We start from the raw sequence: 16,923 nt of genomic DNA, 5'->3' as shown, positions 1-16,923 counted from the left end.
AGTAGCTTAGCTGCAGCATGCTGAAGTCAGTTTAGGTCAGCAGATAACATTTTTGACATGCCCAGATGCACACTGTTAAAATGTTAGCACAGACTCGCTTGGAGCGCAATTTACCTACACTTGCTTCTGCCCACTAAGAGGACTGACTCTATATCGGACTCTTATTGAACGATGTTGAGTACTGATGATGGGGAATTTATGTGGATTCATTGGTTTATGTGCCCTAAGCTGTTCAGCTTTTCATGTTTATAACCAGAAAAATAAACCGAAATATTATGCAGAAGTAGTTTGACCATCTGCAACATAGATTGGTTGACTTGAAGAGGATTTTCATGCTGGTGAGTACCTATGCCAAAAAGATTGATGAAGAGCCTTAGATAATTTTCCTAAATGTCAAGGTTTCTCACTGTTTGCTCTTCTTTTAATCTGAAGTTATGTGAATTTTATTTAAATTTATAATTTATGCTGTCTGCTAGTGGTATAGATTCCTGCTTCTCTGGCTCAGAAGGCTTTGTTTAAATAATATAGATATTTCTCTCTGAACTTCTATCTGGAAATAATGAAACTGTTATCGATCTTGAATCATTTGCTTTTGACATGTGGCTGTTCTCACCGGCTATGAACAACTAATGTTGCTATTGTTAAGTGAATTACCTTTTTCATTTGAAAATTTTAGCACACCAATTGAGTTTAATTTCCTTAGTGACGTAATGCTCCCTCTGCCTGAACAAAGAGCACATTGTCCCTGCCTTTCCCTCACAAAGACTTGACCTCAGTCGTCCGACACCAAATAATATTTAAAAAAATGTGCAGCAGCTTTGTGTAATTGTTGGCTAGTCGTGAGTAGAGGGGGAGCTGCACCCATATGGACAAATCTAAAGAGAAGACATTCATTTTAGAAATGCTAGTTTTGCCTGATGATGCAAGGATTTCCTAATCCCTTGAAAATTAATAGGAGCAAGAATTTGAAAAAAATCATAAAACTAGTATTTCCTTAATCACACCTGATGAACTAATATCCCCAGTGTATTTGACTATCGAATTGGACAGTTCTTTGGAACTCTTTAGGGCCATGTGTGATCCACCACAGATCTTTCTCCTGCGTCCTACTCTGTCCCTGCTTATTTTCCTTTTTCCTGCCTTGCTTGGAGTTCTAATTTCCCACTCTTTTCCCATCCTTACTCATTTCTTTACACAATTCTCACTGCCACCATTTTCAGATTGGTTTCTACTCTCTCCTCTCAGTGCTTCATTCATAATCACTGTCCTGCTTTCGTCTCTGCTTTATTATGCTTTTCAGCACATATTCTTCGTTCTGTGTCATATTGTTTCCACACTTTCTATCAGTCATTCTCTCTTGCTTATTCTTCCTTCATTTCTAATACTAAGCCCCCTTTCCTCCAACCTTCCTCTCAAAGGTTAATCTCTTAGATTTTTGAGAAGCTTAAGGCCACCCCCACTACATTACTTTTTAGTGGAAACGCCATCACGCATTTATTGCTCAACCTAATACTTACCCATGCTTAAGTGTATGTTAAAATCCACTCAGGATGTCTTTAAAGACCCAGTTAGAGCTCAAATAATTACACTCAGGGTTGACAACATTTATAAGACCTCCCCCTCAGACCTGCCTTACAACAGAGGACAGCTCCCACCTGATTCTCAGGTCGTGAATACTGCCCGTGAACATGAAAAATCACAGGGTACCAGGGACGCCCCCACCTCACGACAAAGAAAGTAAGACGATCAATGCAGGGGTCAAACGGGTGGCCACTCAGTCTCCCACCCATTGACTGTTTGGCAACTTGGTCAGCCTACTCTTTAGGTATGGCCGGCACAATGGGACGAGATGGGAGACCTAATACAACACCTCCTGGATCAGTAAAGGCAAAGGTCTCAAGAGCTCGTTGCGGAAGACCAAACCATGTCCAGCATGACAATTCGGTTTGCTCTGGATGTGGCTGACACAGCCACCAGAGGTATTAACTCTAACTTAGTCACCCACTGATATGCCTAGCACAGTGTTTTTTTTTCTTTAAGCCAGAAGTCCAGCAGCATCTGTTCAAATTGCCCTTTGATGGGGAGCACCGCACCCTATGATGGGGAGGACCTCGTTGGGCCTCAGGTTGATTAGATGCTGTAGAAAATCAAAAAAGATATGAACACTGCCAAGGCAATGGGTCTCTTTAATCCCCATCGCCCTGTGCCTCCTTTCGTCGCTTTCAGTTAGTGATGGCACCAAAGCGGTTTCCCTAGAGGCTCCCACCTCATACCAGAGACAACAGCAGTAGCACCAAACTCCCCGGGGTTATTGCAGAGGTGCCTAAAGGGAAATCACCACAAGGGCGGGGACAAAGTGGTGTGGCGATGGGAGCCACTGCAGCCAAGCAGTAACACCCTTACTCCCGATCACATTACACCTGTTGGAGGACACTTGCAGCAGTTCATCACACAATGGGAAAACATCACCTCGGGCCAGTGGCTTCAGTCCATTGTAGAACAGGGCTACTGCCTGGAGCTTGCAGGATGGGTGGGATTTGCTTTGCAAAGATATGACCGTTCAAGGCGTGTGGACACCCCCTTCAACAGACCTTCCACTTCAGTTTTCTGGAAGTAATGGCAGCCCACGTCGCTCTCAAAGCTTTTTTCTGCTAGATCTATTACTACTCAGTCCTGGTAAAAACAGACAGATAAATCATAAAAAGGTTACTAGACCTGCAGGTCTAGTAACTTGAATGTCCACTTGGCCTAACTGTAATTGACCTTGACCTGTAAACTGGTCTCGAATTGTGTGATCCTAGGCAAATATTTTATTTTAGAAAGCCGTCTTTATCTTCATTGTCACATTTGAGAGCTCTTTAAAATATGCGAAAAACCTCTTTTGTTTGAGTAAATAGACTAAAAGTTTGAATCTAACCCACATTTAGGGTACATAAGATCCCAGACTTGTCCGTTGATTCACTAATAGCATTGCCATCAGTTCATGGTTAGAAACTCACTTTTAATAATTAGATTACTAAAGCATGATGTGGTAGCATGTTTTAATTTACAGACAGTAAATTTCTCATTGAAATGACTAAAAACGTTCTCTGTAACATGCAGGTTTAATGATGAAAATATGTAGTGTATAAGCAATATTATATGAAAATTCAGCAAACTGATTTTTCATTGTCACATCAAGTAAAGTGTTCTGATTTGTTGTCATTCTATTAAAATATGGGCTTTCATAACTACTACAATAGATTTTTGAATTTTTGTACAGTTCATTTATTAGCTGTAAAAGTTGTGTGTAAGAAACAAAGCTTACACCCTACAGCCTTTCATTTCACGCTCTTTGTACAGCATGTCAGACAGTTCACTGTACAAAATCCTGGAACTCTGCAGTCAGAGAAAGAAAAGTAATTGTAAGACTACATAAACTGACTTCTGTCTCTGAACACAGAGAAAATGTGACTAGATAAAAACAAGAATAAAATGCATCTTTATTGCTCCTCCACTTTCTGAGTGAACAGAACATCTGTTCTTTGTCAGCTTGCAAGAGCGGGTGAGTAGGCCCCAAATATAGCGCTCTGTGATAAAATCTGAATTACCATAGCGAGTGGGCAAGTAGATTTCTCAAGGCCTGATCACTGCCTTGTTCTACCTTTGGACACAAGGGGGCATGCGTTCTCCAATCTCTCAGCGATGGCGCAGAACATTTGGCATTGGACAATCCACCAGAAAATGAATCTAGAGGATGAGTACCTTCCAGGAGCATACAACAACATACAACTTTCTAGACTTGCTTAGCTGGATGCGGCAACAAGTCCATGAGTGGGAACTACACCTCCAAGTCCTCCTCCCATAATTTCACCATTGGGGAAGCCAAATGTCCAAGCTTCACCTCCAGGTTTCTGCACCCACAGTCCATGGGTAACGCACTATGGATGAACTGGACGGGGTTATTTCCCTATGCTTTTATATACATTGTCTAGAGGCTACAGCAGACGTCCCCCATTCCTAGTGGCTCCCATGTGGTCCAGACAACGCTGATTTGCAACCCTTCTAGAGTTGTCTGTAGTCCCGAACGAGAAGTTTCCAGCCGGCCTGATCTTCTCACTCAACACCAGGGCTCAGTCCGACACACCGATCCCCAAGCAGCTCAACCTAGTGATGTATTTCTTGATGTCCTAGAGTTTGGCGGCCTCATTTTCCTCATTTAGTGTGTGTCCATCCTCTGAGGCTTGCCATCCCACTACTTGAGCCTGCTATGCTCCAAAGTGTAAGATGTTTGTCTACTAATGCCTACCCAAACACATCGATCCACTCAAGCCAGCAGTGCAAGACATCGTCTGCTAACTGTGTCACTTGCAAAGCTCAGGTCTGACTTAAACCTCCTTTTGTTTGCATTTGGCTGCAGTGACCGCATATGTACAGAACATGGAACACTTTACATCATTTAGATTCTCTGTCATCAAGGCTTTTATAGAGGGTCCTAAGAGGGCCTCCCCCCAACACAGGTCACCTCCAGCCCCGTCCTGCAACCTCAGTGGAGTCTTCAGTAAGCTAATGGGTCACCCTTTTGAGCCCCTTCATATGTGCCTTCTCCAGATTAGCTCATGGACGGTAGCGTTTTTAGTCACAATCACTTCTCTAAGGCATGTGAGTGGAAGTCAAGGTCTTGTGCTGGAAGAACCTTTTTTTAGGTCTACATTGACAAAGTAGTACTTGGAACCAACCCAAAGTATCTGCCGAAGGTGGTCTCCACTTTTCACCGGAACCAAAAAGTTTAACTCCCAGTGTTCTTCCCACACCCAGACTCAGTAGGAGAGAGCCCTTTGGACATTAGATGTCAAAAGGGCCCTCAATGCTAAATTGACAGAGCCAAGCCATTCTGTAAAATGTAAGTTATTTGTAGCCTACACTAAACCACACAAAGGCAGTGCTATTTCAAAAGCAGGGATAGCTCGCTGGCTAGTCATATGCAGACCTACTGTGCCAAGGCCAAAAGACCGCTCCATGCTTCCACTAGGCAACGTTCTACATCTTCTTCGAAGAAAATAAAAAAAGTTGTACACGTATGACCCTAACACTAGATGGCAGGAGTATGCATAGCATGTGTCTCTACAGCACTTCATGCCACAAGTAGATACTTACAGGGTAAGTAACATTTAGCTATAATTACCCTGGGCTATTTTCTATGCCCTTTGGAGCCCTGCTCAAAAACATACTAATTCTGATGGCATGGAAAGCCTTAAAAAGAAATTCTATTTTGAAGGGCTAAAATCCTGAATGCTTCCAATTTTTTCTCTTCGAAATTATGGAGTTTTTGCAGCAAGATAATGACCCTCGCGGGCCATATACATACATAGGACTCTGCAAGATGGAACCCAGAACCAAGGAAAACCCACTCTCTCTCCCCTCCCCTGCATCTTTGGTCTTAAACAATGTTGAGCCCAGACCCCACCCCCTCTGAGTACCCCGCGTGTCCTGGCCATAGTATCTTCTGATGTTATTGGGGGGCATCTCCTCACCACGAACATCACAACCTCCAACTCCATACAGAAGTCCATCCCATGCTTCCAAGCCCCAAGAGACTGTGGCTCACTGTCCTTCCTCTGATTGGCTCTATCGCTTTTCACTAGCGTCGGCCCAAGAAATACTACGTGGCGTTTGTTGGTGTTCCCTCCTATTCCATCTGTGCTATGTAGGAGAGGCAGCTTTAGGACAAGGGATATCCCATGCCTAAATGTTGCACAAACAGGACGTCACCTCCGTCCAGAAAAGTGTCAACACTCCACAGACCGACACATTATGTAAAAACGTACTTTCCCCGACCTCATAATGTAGACACATGGGGAGACAATGAGGCCCATGCACCACAGGTGCCTCCTCGTAGAGTATGCTCTAAGAAGATATATCAATTGTATCAAACTGAGGCAGGAAGAAATTGCTGCCCCACAGGGACTTCCAAAGCCTCTGTCCAATCATCATCATCTGTGTCTTCAATATCGGCTTGCCATGTCACTCGATGGGTGGGCAGCGTCGTGGAACCATTGGTCACCAGGTGTTGATAAATTGTGTACATTTTGCGCTGCCTTATTTCCCCCATCAGGAGCTTGCCCTCTAGTAGACTGAACACTGTATTGTCTGAGAGACCGCGCAGGTATGGGGAAATACCCGGACGCAACTGTAAATATTTATAAAACTGACTGCGGTGCAGCATGAATTCAGACTGCAGCTCCTGAAATTACCTGAATATGGTGACATCACCCATTGTGGAGATGCCAATGCGATCCCATCCCTGAAATCCCTGCAGCTCAGCCGCATGCGGAAGGAGGTTTCCTCGCCACAGTGGTGTCTCTCGCGTCAGGTGCCCCCACCAACCCATTTTGCGGAGGGACCGCCTCCACTTCTGCACCACCACCCGGTCCCCTGGGGCATGTCTATGCCGCTATAAAGCAAATACAGTAGAGAAGTATTGCCCATTGCCCATCTCTCTCTGGGGCATAGGCTGGGTCCGTCTGTGAACAATACCTCCAGTCGTTCAGAATCTGCAGATGAGACAGCACAGTATGATTGAACATCAGCTGTGGCGATGCCACCACAGAAGATGGATTGGCAGCAAGTTCAGAGGGCTTTGCAGGATGCACCACCTCCCCCAAAAAAACACTGACCCAAAAGCGCGTTAATATGTCAAAACTAATCGGGGTACATGGTATATGGGAAGTTATGAAATTGGTATAGAAGGCGGGGTAGAGAGACCTTCTTGAAGATGACTGATCTACCGAATGAGGACAAAGGCAATGGCGACCACAATTTAACCTCCTCATGAACCTACACCAGCAATTGAGTCATATTATGCTCCCAGGAGACAGCAGGGACTTGTGAAAGAACTATCCCAAGGTATTTAAACACTCCAACCGCCAAGGCCAACCCCAACGCCTAACCCATTTCACTTGGCGTACCAACCAGTGGCAGCAGCAAAGACTTACCAATATTAATGTGCAGATCGGAAGTCTCGCAAAAGACCTGCATAATTTGCAGAATACAAGGCCAGACGCCGTGGGGCGGTCATGAAGAACATGTCACTGGCATATGCATTTCTATCCAACAGCACTGCAGACCATTGAAATCCTCCTACTTGAGTGTCGCCTGGACCCAGGCAGTCAGGGGCTCCATTGCAGAGCAAATAAAGGGGACAATGAACAACCCTGTCTGGTGCCCTGCCGAATAGGGAACATGGCAGAGACCGTGCCAGACACACGGATAGAAGCAGTCCTATCGGTGTATAGCAGTGTTGTATATGAAAGGACTCTTGGCCCAAATTTAAGTCACCGGAGAAGCGTATATACGCACTCCAAGAGTCGAAGGCTTTATCGATGTTCGCCAATAACGCCGCAGGACGGCCCAATCGATCCACCAAAGCCATAGCATTGTGCGCACGTTGTGTGTTATGATGGGTGGCACAATGTGGCATGAACCCAACCCGATCTGGGTGAACCAGGTCGGGCATATATGTCATCAGTCTTAATAGCTAGGGCCTTAGCGAGAAGTTTAACCTCGATATTGAGGAGAGATATGTGGCGGTATGAATAGTGGGATTCAGGCAGGCGCCCTGACTTGGGAAACAAAAACAATTTTAGAGTGTTACCAGTCCAATAAAAGTATTTTCTCCTCGAGTGCCGCATGGATCGTTCCAAGTAGGTGCCTGGCGTATAGGCCTTAAGGAATTCGCTAAGAAAGCCATTAGTTCATGGGGCCTTTCCAGGTTGCAGCTCAGCAAGAGGTCAGTCAATTCCTCTTCGGTTAGCGGCTCATCCCTGTGCTTGCTGGCAGACGCAGATATAGATTTAGGGGTTATAGCATCAATAAAGTCTCTTGATCAGCTGGGCATACAGATCCCTATAATAATCTGCGCAGATCTAGGCCACTTCTCTTGGACATGACAACAGCCACCTGCAGGTTTCTTTGGAGCTCTCTGAGGTGTTGAAATGAAGCGGTTCAGATTCAGAATGTCTACATTTAGGTTAGTTAGCTGTCCAAGAGCATCTGTAACGAAGGACCCAAGACCGTAATATCTGTGTTTTCTGTACTGGGTGTCAAATGGCATCCAGTCTACTTTATAGATCTTTGTCAGTAGGCTGTAGCCTCTTTGTGCCGAAGAAAATGTCATCCACCCCATGCAGCCAGTACTGAGACCGAGTTGGTAGATCCCACCTTGTGCCACCACTAGTGGCCTTCCATATTCCTGCCATGTATATTTATGCATGCCCATATCTTGTCCACACAACTTGACCATCCCAGTAGTCCTTACAATTATCTTCCCATGGGAGGATGTAAACCTTCCTCAACAAAAGAAGAAATACGAGAATCCTCCTTTTGCTGGAGGCTATTTGTGCTTTCCTTAAACTAATGCCCTGGATTAAACTGGTTTCTGGCCCTGGGAACTCCTGGGATATCTGCCATGCATACAGAGTGATGTGAGAAGGGAGTCCTAGATATTTCTCATGGCCTAGGAGAAAAAGCTTGTGAAAGTGGCCCAATGTTGTCTATTTGCGAAGTGTTCCACCAGATTTCCCTGTTGGATTGCCAGGTAGAATGGCTTCTCATTAAAGCAGTGCTTGCACTGCCCTGCTTTGTGCCTCAGCACCACTCCATTCTGCTACTTTCTGTCTGTCTCAAATATGAGGGAAAAGATGCCTCAGCCCATTGCAGGTGACTGTCAGAGCAACGCTGGGTTTCAAACCCGGGTGCTGAATAATGCTTCTGTTCAGGTCTAAATGTGGATTTCTGCTCCCATATCATATTCATTAATGTAACGGTAATTTAACAATGGCAAATACGTTTCATTTTAATATTAAATGATCCAGAGTACTTAGTGAAGCTTCTATTTATACTATAATTGTGCTTTTGTTTTTAGGTGACCGATTTAGAGAACTAATGGATAAGTTCCTGAGGATAAATTTCAGTAAAGGCTGTCCACCATTATTTACGACTGTAAAATCTCTATATAGCAGTGCAGAAAAGGTAAAACTTAACATGTTTACACTTCACATATCTTGGTATTTTCATGCTTAGCAGAGACGTACATGACAGATACTTTGTATTATTTACTGTCTGGATACTAGGTTATATTGAGCATTTTCAATTGTGAATTTTTTGTAGATTTGCTGATAATACTTTAATCTATATGTTTATTGTGTTTATTTAATTTAATCAAGATACAATACTTCAGTCGTTTTGGCCCTAAAAGTACAATTTAGAACATATACATTATCCTTTTAAGTGTATACTTTAACATGACCTTCCAAATAAATAACTAAAATACCACTAATAAAATATATACAATCATGTCAGACATATAAATCTAAGTACACTATAAAATATACTTAAAGACAAAACCCCACCAGTTGACAAATGCGGTACAAAACTATTTAAGGGCCCTATAACAGTCGTGCACATGAAACTGAATCTGGATAGTTAACTTATTGCAGATATCTAAAAATGGATAAAAGCCTCTAGCATATCAAAGCAGTTCTAAAAAGGGCATAACCATAGAACATACTTAACCCAGGTAATTTGTCAGTACAACCACAGTATATTAAATCATATGGTATGCTAATGGGCTAACGGTGACCTATTGAGGGCAAGCCACTTGCCTTATCCTCCACATCATTGCTAATAGAAAACTAGATGCAGCAAAAGCTTTGTGTTGGCTTACATCGGCCTTCAATATGCAGATGACGTTTTTATGTTCTTTAACACTCAGGAGCTGACAAACTGGAATAAGCCATTTTTTTTCCTGCTATAGAGATAAGTTAAACAAAAAAAACCAGCTCTGCTCTACTGTTTCACTTTCTGCCGCACAAGTAGGGCAAGAACACCCTGATGAATCGGAGTTGTGGGCCAATTTGCCAGTAAAAGAAGCAGTTGGTAATGTATCATATCTAAAGTGCAAATATAGTTTACCGGCCAACAGGGGCACAATTTCATCTCAAAAGTTTTAAAAATTGTCACAATCAGTCACAATACCTTGGTAGGAAACTGCCAATATTTGACCCAATTTAAAGCCAGTTTAAACTGGGAGTAGCTTTGTTTAATCAGATTTTTGTTAATAGCCAATGAGGACTCTGGAGCCTCCCACAAATCACCATACCCGATCATAATTAGAGTATCTTTCACATATTAGAGCCATGGTAAACTTTGCGAACTCGTAGTGCCTAATACTTCTTTAAGACCGGCTCGATAAGATGGTAATTCAGGCAGGGGCCAAATCTGTCGCCAATAAAGAATGGGCTTTATACCTTCTCCCTTTGCAATGTACCGTAGCCCAAATCGATTCTGAGCGGGATTAACTGAGTACTACTAGGAAGACCTGAAAGTTGTTGACATTTTTTTTCCTCTAGATCTTGTAATTTAGACCTATTTTTATGGCCCCTAATTCTACGTTTTAAGAACTATTCATTTCAAGGGCGTTGTGAGCCCCTTGCTTTGACAACTACAGCGTGGGTTGGGTTCTTTATGGGCTTCTTCGGTCTGCAACTTGGCAGAAAAAACCTGATAACTACCGCTTTCAAGGAATACAGCATTAGTAGGAGAGCAAGCAGGAGCAATGAAGAACAAAATATGGGTCAAAAGAAGAGGAATGGAATGAATATTGAATGGAAGTGTCAAAGAATGAATAGTTAATTGGGTGGATGAATGAGTGGATGTATAAGTGGTTAGATGGATGGGTGAGTGGATGAAAAAAGCATGAGTGAATGGATAGCAGATGGACAGGTACAAAGATAGTTGAGTAGAAAGATGAATAGATGGATCGATGAGTGGGTGAATAGAGAGATGAATGACAGGTGAAAGGATGGCAGTGTAAAGGTGTGAATGAGTGGGTGAAAAGATAAGTGATGGGGTGGATGGACAAATGCATGAGTGGGTGAATGAGTTGATAGCAGATTGGATACATGGATGGCATGATTGATGAATGGAAGAATGGCAGAGCGGAAAGACAAAAAGATGGATTGCTGAGTGGATGGCTATATAGCAGAGTGGATGGATGGATGAATGGATGGTAAGGTGGATGGGTGGCAACATGGATGGGTGAATAGATGGCATTGGGGATGGATGGATGGGAGAGTGGGTTGATGGAAGGATGGATAGCAGTGTGTATGTATGGATGGAAAAGTAAATCAACAGATAGCCAAGAGTTTGAATGGATAGAGGGATGGACGGATGGCAGAGTGGATGGATGAATGGATAGATGGAAGAATGGATGGCAGAACAGATGAGTGGCTGGATGTACGGACCGATGGATGGCAGAGTGTATGGATGGATGGCAAAGTTGGAGATTGAATGATGGATGAAAGAATTAATAGATGACAAAATGTGAAAGGGAAATACGGTCCATCAGCGTGTGGATGGAAAAGTGAAAGATTCATAGAAGCTTGGATGGACAAGACAAAGTAGTTCTAGGGGAGGGTTGGGCTCATTTGTTTTGCTTGCTTGGTTTCATTAGAGGTTTAGGTCAATGTGTGTGAGGGGTTTAATATTCTGGCTACACCTTTGAATTATTTAGACTCTAGATAAAAATCCAATGTACTTCTGAGCTTCTTGCACTCAGGTCCTCTTAACACTCCCCAATATGCCTGCTAGCTTTCCACATTACACATCGTCGTTTCCTTAGCACTTCTGCAAAATTGCCTCTTCTATCGATGAGCATCTTGGGCATCCATCTTTTGATGGTGTTCCAGTAGTTTGTAGAAGCAACCAGCAGGTAAGCAACATTCTTATTTTTGCTCTGATTTGGTGCCTAACAGTGGATTTGTCCTGAGGGGACAACTTTGCTTACCTCTACAGTTAGTAACGCCAATGTACTTTCTAGGTCTAAAGCGGAGTAACCTTAATTCTGTAGTCACTGTGCCCTCCTGATTACGACCCCGTCCCATTAAGTCATCTTTATAATTTCATGCATCTTTTCCCAATATCAAAGATATGGTGGTCAGAGTTCCTAGTAAAATACAAATAGATGTAATTTGGCTGTGGCTATAAGAATTAGGACGGAAAAATGTAAAAGCCTGTGTGGCTGAAGAGTAAAACTCTTTATGCGTTTGGTGCCTAGACCAATTTGAGGTTCATTGCAGGTATGCGAGCCATGGAGGATCTTTGCTCCTACTTCAGGCCCTCTTGTCTCTTCTCTGGTACCTCATGGAAGTCCTTTGAGTGCATCTTACCTTTTCACATAACCATTGATGTCATGTGGCATTGACTTCACGAATAGGGGTCTTTGCCACCACAAGAAGGCCTTTTCCATCATGACATCATGGATTCTCAGCGTCATGAAATCTTGACCCTTTGAAACCTTGACGTCAAGGATGCATTTGATTGCTTGAAGCCTCGGCATCTTGAAGTCAATTACAGCTGTCTAAGCGGGAGCCAACAATGTCTCTAGGGATACTAGCTCTATGTTTCTACTTCAGGAAACTACTGGACGAAAGAGGGCCACTGAAAATTAATGGTAGGTGAAAGCTAACCAGGGGAAAAAATCAGTTCAGTAAGCAAAAAGAGCACTGCCTCTGCACTTATTTTTCCATAGGCATGACTCAGTTTCACAAAGTGTATCTATTTCAGGAATCTGACATACTGAGGAAGATATTTTCTTAAATCATATATTTATTTGATAGTTTTTCTTTTTATACATGTCAGACAAGATTCAAACACATAGTTATTATTGTATCCAATTGAAAATATACATATTCACATACATTTATATGAGGCTCCATGCTCATACCACAAACATCTAAAAACCATACCCATACATCAATACACCCAACCACATTCATTTAACACCATTCGATCTGCTTTCAAAAAGCAATACCTAGAATCCTATATTGGAATTTCGTCAGTTCATTAATCATCCATATGTTTATCACTTTTGGTTTACATTAGGTTCAAACTAGATACAATTATTGGTTTGTTGTTGTGTTTTATTATCAACTGAGTAAAAAAATATGCCTTCTTATCTACTAGATAGGCAAGAGAATGAGCTGAATTACGTGTTTCAGTTGGAAAATAATCAGAAAGCGTATATGTGAGTGGTGGCAGAAGTCGTCCAAGCCAAAGGGAAGACGTTGGAGGGGCCTGTTTCCAATTGAAATATTGTCTGTAAACTTGAAAAAAGACAACTCATCAATACTTCTAACAAAAAAAACACAGGGACAATGAAGTGTTCCGACATCTATCAAGAGAGGTGATATACCATGTGTGCCCATTGAATTAGAGTTTATAAGAAATAATTGTGTAAAAAGAAATCCAACACCACATGACTCCTCCCATGTACCAATCTAATACCTTTTTGTATAAAAAAAATATAGTGCCTTACAGACCAACATATGTGCACTATAGTATTGCCTTCCATCCCCAGATGGAGAGGCATCAAAGATAATATCTATCTGTAACCTACTATGGGAGTATAGCTCTTCTTTGAAGGGATATCCTCACTAAGATAGAGAAATGTATTCCCACCATAGGGTTTACGATGACTAGGTCAGCGTTTCCAATCTATAGTTAACCTTTAAAGATATAACATGAACATAGAGTAAATCACACTTTGTATGTATATGATATGATAAAGACACATAGATTTGAAAAAACCTTTTCCCGAATATTCTCTACTCACTGCTAGAGATTTTCCTGACCGAAAGATGTAATGCTCTGCACAATGTGAGCCAAAGCGCAGGATAAGCGTGTGTTTCCAAGATCAAGGAGAGCGATCTAAGTTCAATTTTCCTTCTTTGCTTCATATTTTGTGAGTCTTATCGAAAAGAATGCAACATGCGGACTATGTCCGTGAGAGCAATGGCGCAGAATAGATGGTATATATTAAATAAAATATACTCTAACAGGAGACCTGTGTCAGCGAGAGGAAAAGCTCAAAAGGTGTATATTGGCACATATATTCTCACATATATTCTCCCGTAGTTAGACTTGACAGAAAATACACCAAAAAGGATTACATTGACGAGCATAACATTACAAGTATCTATGTATAATTGCTCCCAACATTTCAACATCAAAATGGGCTTGAGATCCATGCAGAAAGGTCTAGACATAAAGTGGCAAAATCACTTTTTAGTTGTCTTATTGCTACATACTAAAAATGTAGTAGTTATAATTGGCCAGTCTGGGCACATAAGAGATTATTGGACAAAGAAAAAATGAAGGGATCATGAGTTGATATTCTACGCACAAGTTTGGAGCACATCTCGTGTCCAAAAGAACGCGGAGTTCATGCATTATTGGGATACACTGAAATTGTTCATGCTGGTAAAGCTAGAACATTGTTTCAGGGGGCTTTTAAATAACGTGTACATATCAAAAGGTAGCCCAAATTAGTATCAATCTATGTGCCCTATATGTATCAGAAGAACGATTGTATAGAGAGAAAAATATAAAGTACCAACACGTCACACTAAATCAGTAAGGTCCCAGTTATCAGGTCCTAATATCAACTCACCTGATATGCAGAGCAAAAGCTTATATGTCGATTTAGTCGAAGCCACATAGACAGAATCATTTGTTGAATGAGAGCATTCGAATATATACCCCTCATACAGAAAATGTCTCACCTGTGTTGGTCGCAAAAGGAAAACAGCTGCCCCGTTAACTTTCATGAGCACCATATTTGATGGAATTTCTATACTTGGTAGTCTCAGAGAAATAGAGAGAGCTAAAAATTGCTCTGCCATATGATTAGTAGATAAAATGTATAGATAGGCAGTTAACATATTAGGAAAATATCCTTAATGCCGTTTTCCATTACTTGGGAAAAGATTTAAACACGGATCCGCCGTAAACAATAGGCGGCATATCGGGGAGAATAAAAAACTTGTAAACAACAAGGGTTCCCTGTTTGAACAAATGAAAATAAACCCCTAGGTCAGGGAATAACTCAGTGGAAAAAACAACCTAGGCGGAAATTGTAAATTGCTTACACAATGGTGACAGGACAAAGACTAAGGATGAACAGTTTCAAATTAATCACTGGAGTTTATTACAGTAACATAAAAAAGCATATATCATGAAGCAATAGTTAAAAATTTACATTCCATGGGAGGTAGACATACATAAAACATAACATTAAAAATTCCTTAACATTGAGGAATAAGTTGTGTGTCGACGCGTTTCGGCGACCAGCGCCTTTCTCAAGACAAAATACAACTTTCTGAGGCTAAAATAGACTATTCATAATGGTAATATATGTCGACGGTGAGGGGTTCCATTCGGTTCTTGAAACAAAAAGATTCACGTGTCTAATTGGAAGTAGTTCTAATGTAGTGTGTCTTTAATTCTTGTATTCGGATAATCTATTTAGATATTCCAATCTTTGGCACCAAGATATATGGCCTAGTTTTGAACGTTAGGTTACGTCACCTCCACAATATGTATATTTCACTTGATTACAGATCCCTAGGATTTCGGCATCGTCTAAGCAGGCTTCTAGTGGGCTTGTAAACACGTGTATTGAGAGTATAATAGTTGCGTTGAACTCGATAAAAGATTATTAGTCAAGCGCAATACCAAGCCTAGAAATTCGGCTCTTTTAATTTCCGCAGTATAGCGTTTTCAGATGTAGCCGTGTGTCTTAGATATGAACACTTGGGTGATGCCTTTAGTTTTTTGAATGGAGGCGCGTGGAGGCGAACATCTATCTCGGAACGCCTCGTGGAGGCGAACATCTATCTCGGAATATCGGGAGAATATCCATAATGGTTTCTCAAAGGATAAAAAGGAACTTGGGGACTGATTCGCCCTGTTGAAAAGTAGATCAATCACAGGGAAAAGTGGGTGCCATATTGAAAGGGCCGATCAAGAAAAGCAGAGTTCAAGTTTAGGGAAGGGAAAAATTATTTTGTTTGTCAGAATCAGACCCAGTAGTGTATGAAAATACCATATGGGTATCACCATCTACCTTAGGGAATCAGATATTAGTATTTTACCATGATATAATTTCATTCAATCCTAGTTCATACGTTCTTAATGAAAAAATCCAGAATACTTCTCTTTGTTCCCGTTGTAAATCTGGGTCCATGTCCCTTCTGCATTTAATCTTCTCCAGGATAATCCAAGCTAGTTCCCCCTCTAAATGGTTTTTGAGGTGCTCCTATTCTGTTTCCTATGGCCGATTTATGATCACTGAAGCGTGTCCTAAATTCTCAACCACTGGGACCGAATGATTTGTCTAATTTTGTTATTCAGATTGGAGTGTTGGGTGATACAAACCAGTTTCTCTTCCTTGTTCCTAGATCGGTCTTGGAACAAGACGTCCTTGATGTAATATGTTGCCCTCTTGAATGAATATATATATATATATATATACATATTTATTTTCTTTCTCACAAATCCCCATGCAAGCTGCCCCCATATTAACACCTTTGATCTGTGGGTAGCAGATCCCATTAAACTCAATTAAATGTTAGTTGAATACTATGGCTAGACATTGTAATATGAAATCATGATGGTCATTGGTTCCTATTCTGTCTAGTGTAATTTTCACTGCTTCCGATGCATTCTGTTGTGGTATTTTAGTACAAAGTGCTTTAATGTCCATAGTGAACAATATTTCAATCATAGGGTTGAAAGGCAAACCTACCAGCTTAGAGCTCATCTCACCTGTCTCTTTAGCATATACTAGAAGGGCACATACCAAAGGTTAGAGGAAATTGTCAACATGTTTAGATAAAGGTTCAGTTGCTGATCCAGTGGTTGATACAGTTAGTACTCAGAAAGAGATCCAACTAATCCTTGTGAGTTTCAGGGACCCCCCACACATCAGAGTTTTCCGTGTTTGTGATCGATTAAGATATGGAAACTCTTAATTGCAAATTGTTCCTTTATTAATAGCATGCTGTGTAATAGTGAGGAGGTGAGCTTTAATTCTCTTTTCAGGAT

At 41.6% G+C, this 16,923-nt stretch overlaps 1 protein-coding gene across 1 annotated transcript in view; it reads left to right on the top strand.

Annotated features, from left to right (window-relative positions):
- Positions 1–16,923, top strand: part of NAA16 (N-alpha-acetyltransferase 16, NatA auxiliary subunit) — a 587,644-nt gene that overhangs the window by 307,289 nt on the left and 263,432 nt on the right. Inside the window, exon 9 of the mRNA XM_078657379.1 lies at positions 8,903–9,009. Within this exon, the coding sequence (XP_078513505.1) occupies positions 8,903–9,009 (107 nt within the window). The remainder of the gene's footprint in view (positions 1–8,902; positions 9,010–16,923) is intronic.

Source organism: Lissotriton helveticus, chromosome 8, assembly GCF_964261635.1.
Source record: "Lissotriton helveticus chromosome 8, aLisHel1.1, whole genome shotgun sequence".
In the NCBI taxonomy this organism is placed as follows: domain Eukaryota; kingdom Metazoa; phylum Chordata; class Amphibia; order Caudata; family Salamandridae; genus Lissotriton; species Lissotriton helveticus.
This window is presented reverse-complemented; position numbering and strand designations above follow the sequence as displayed.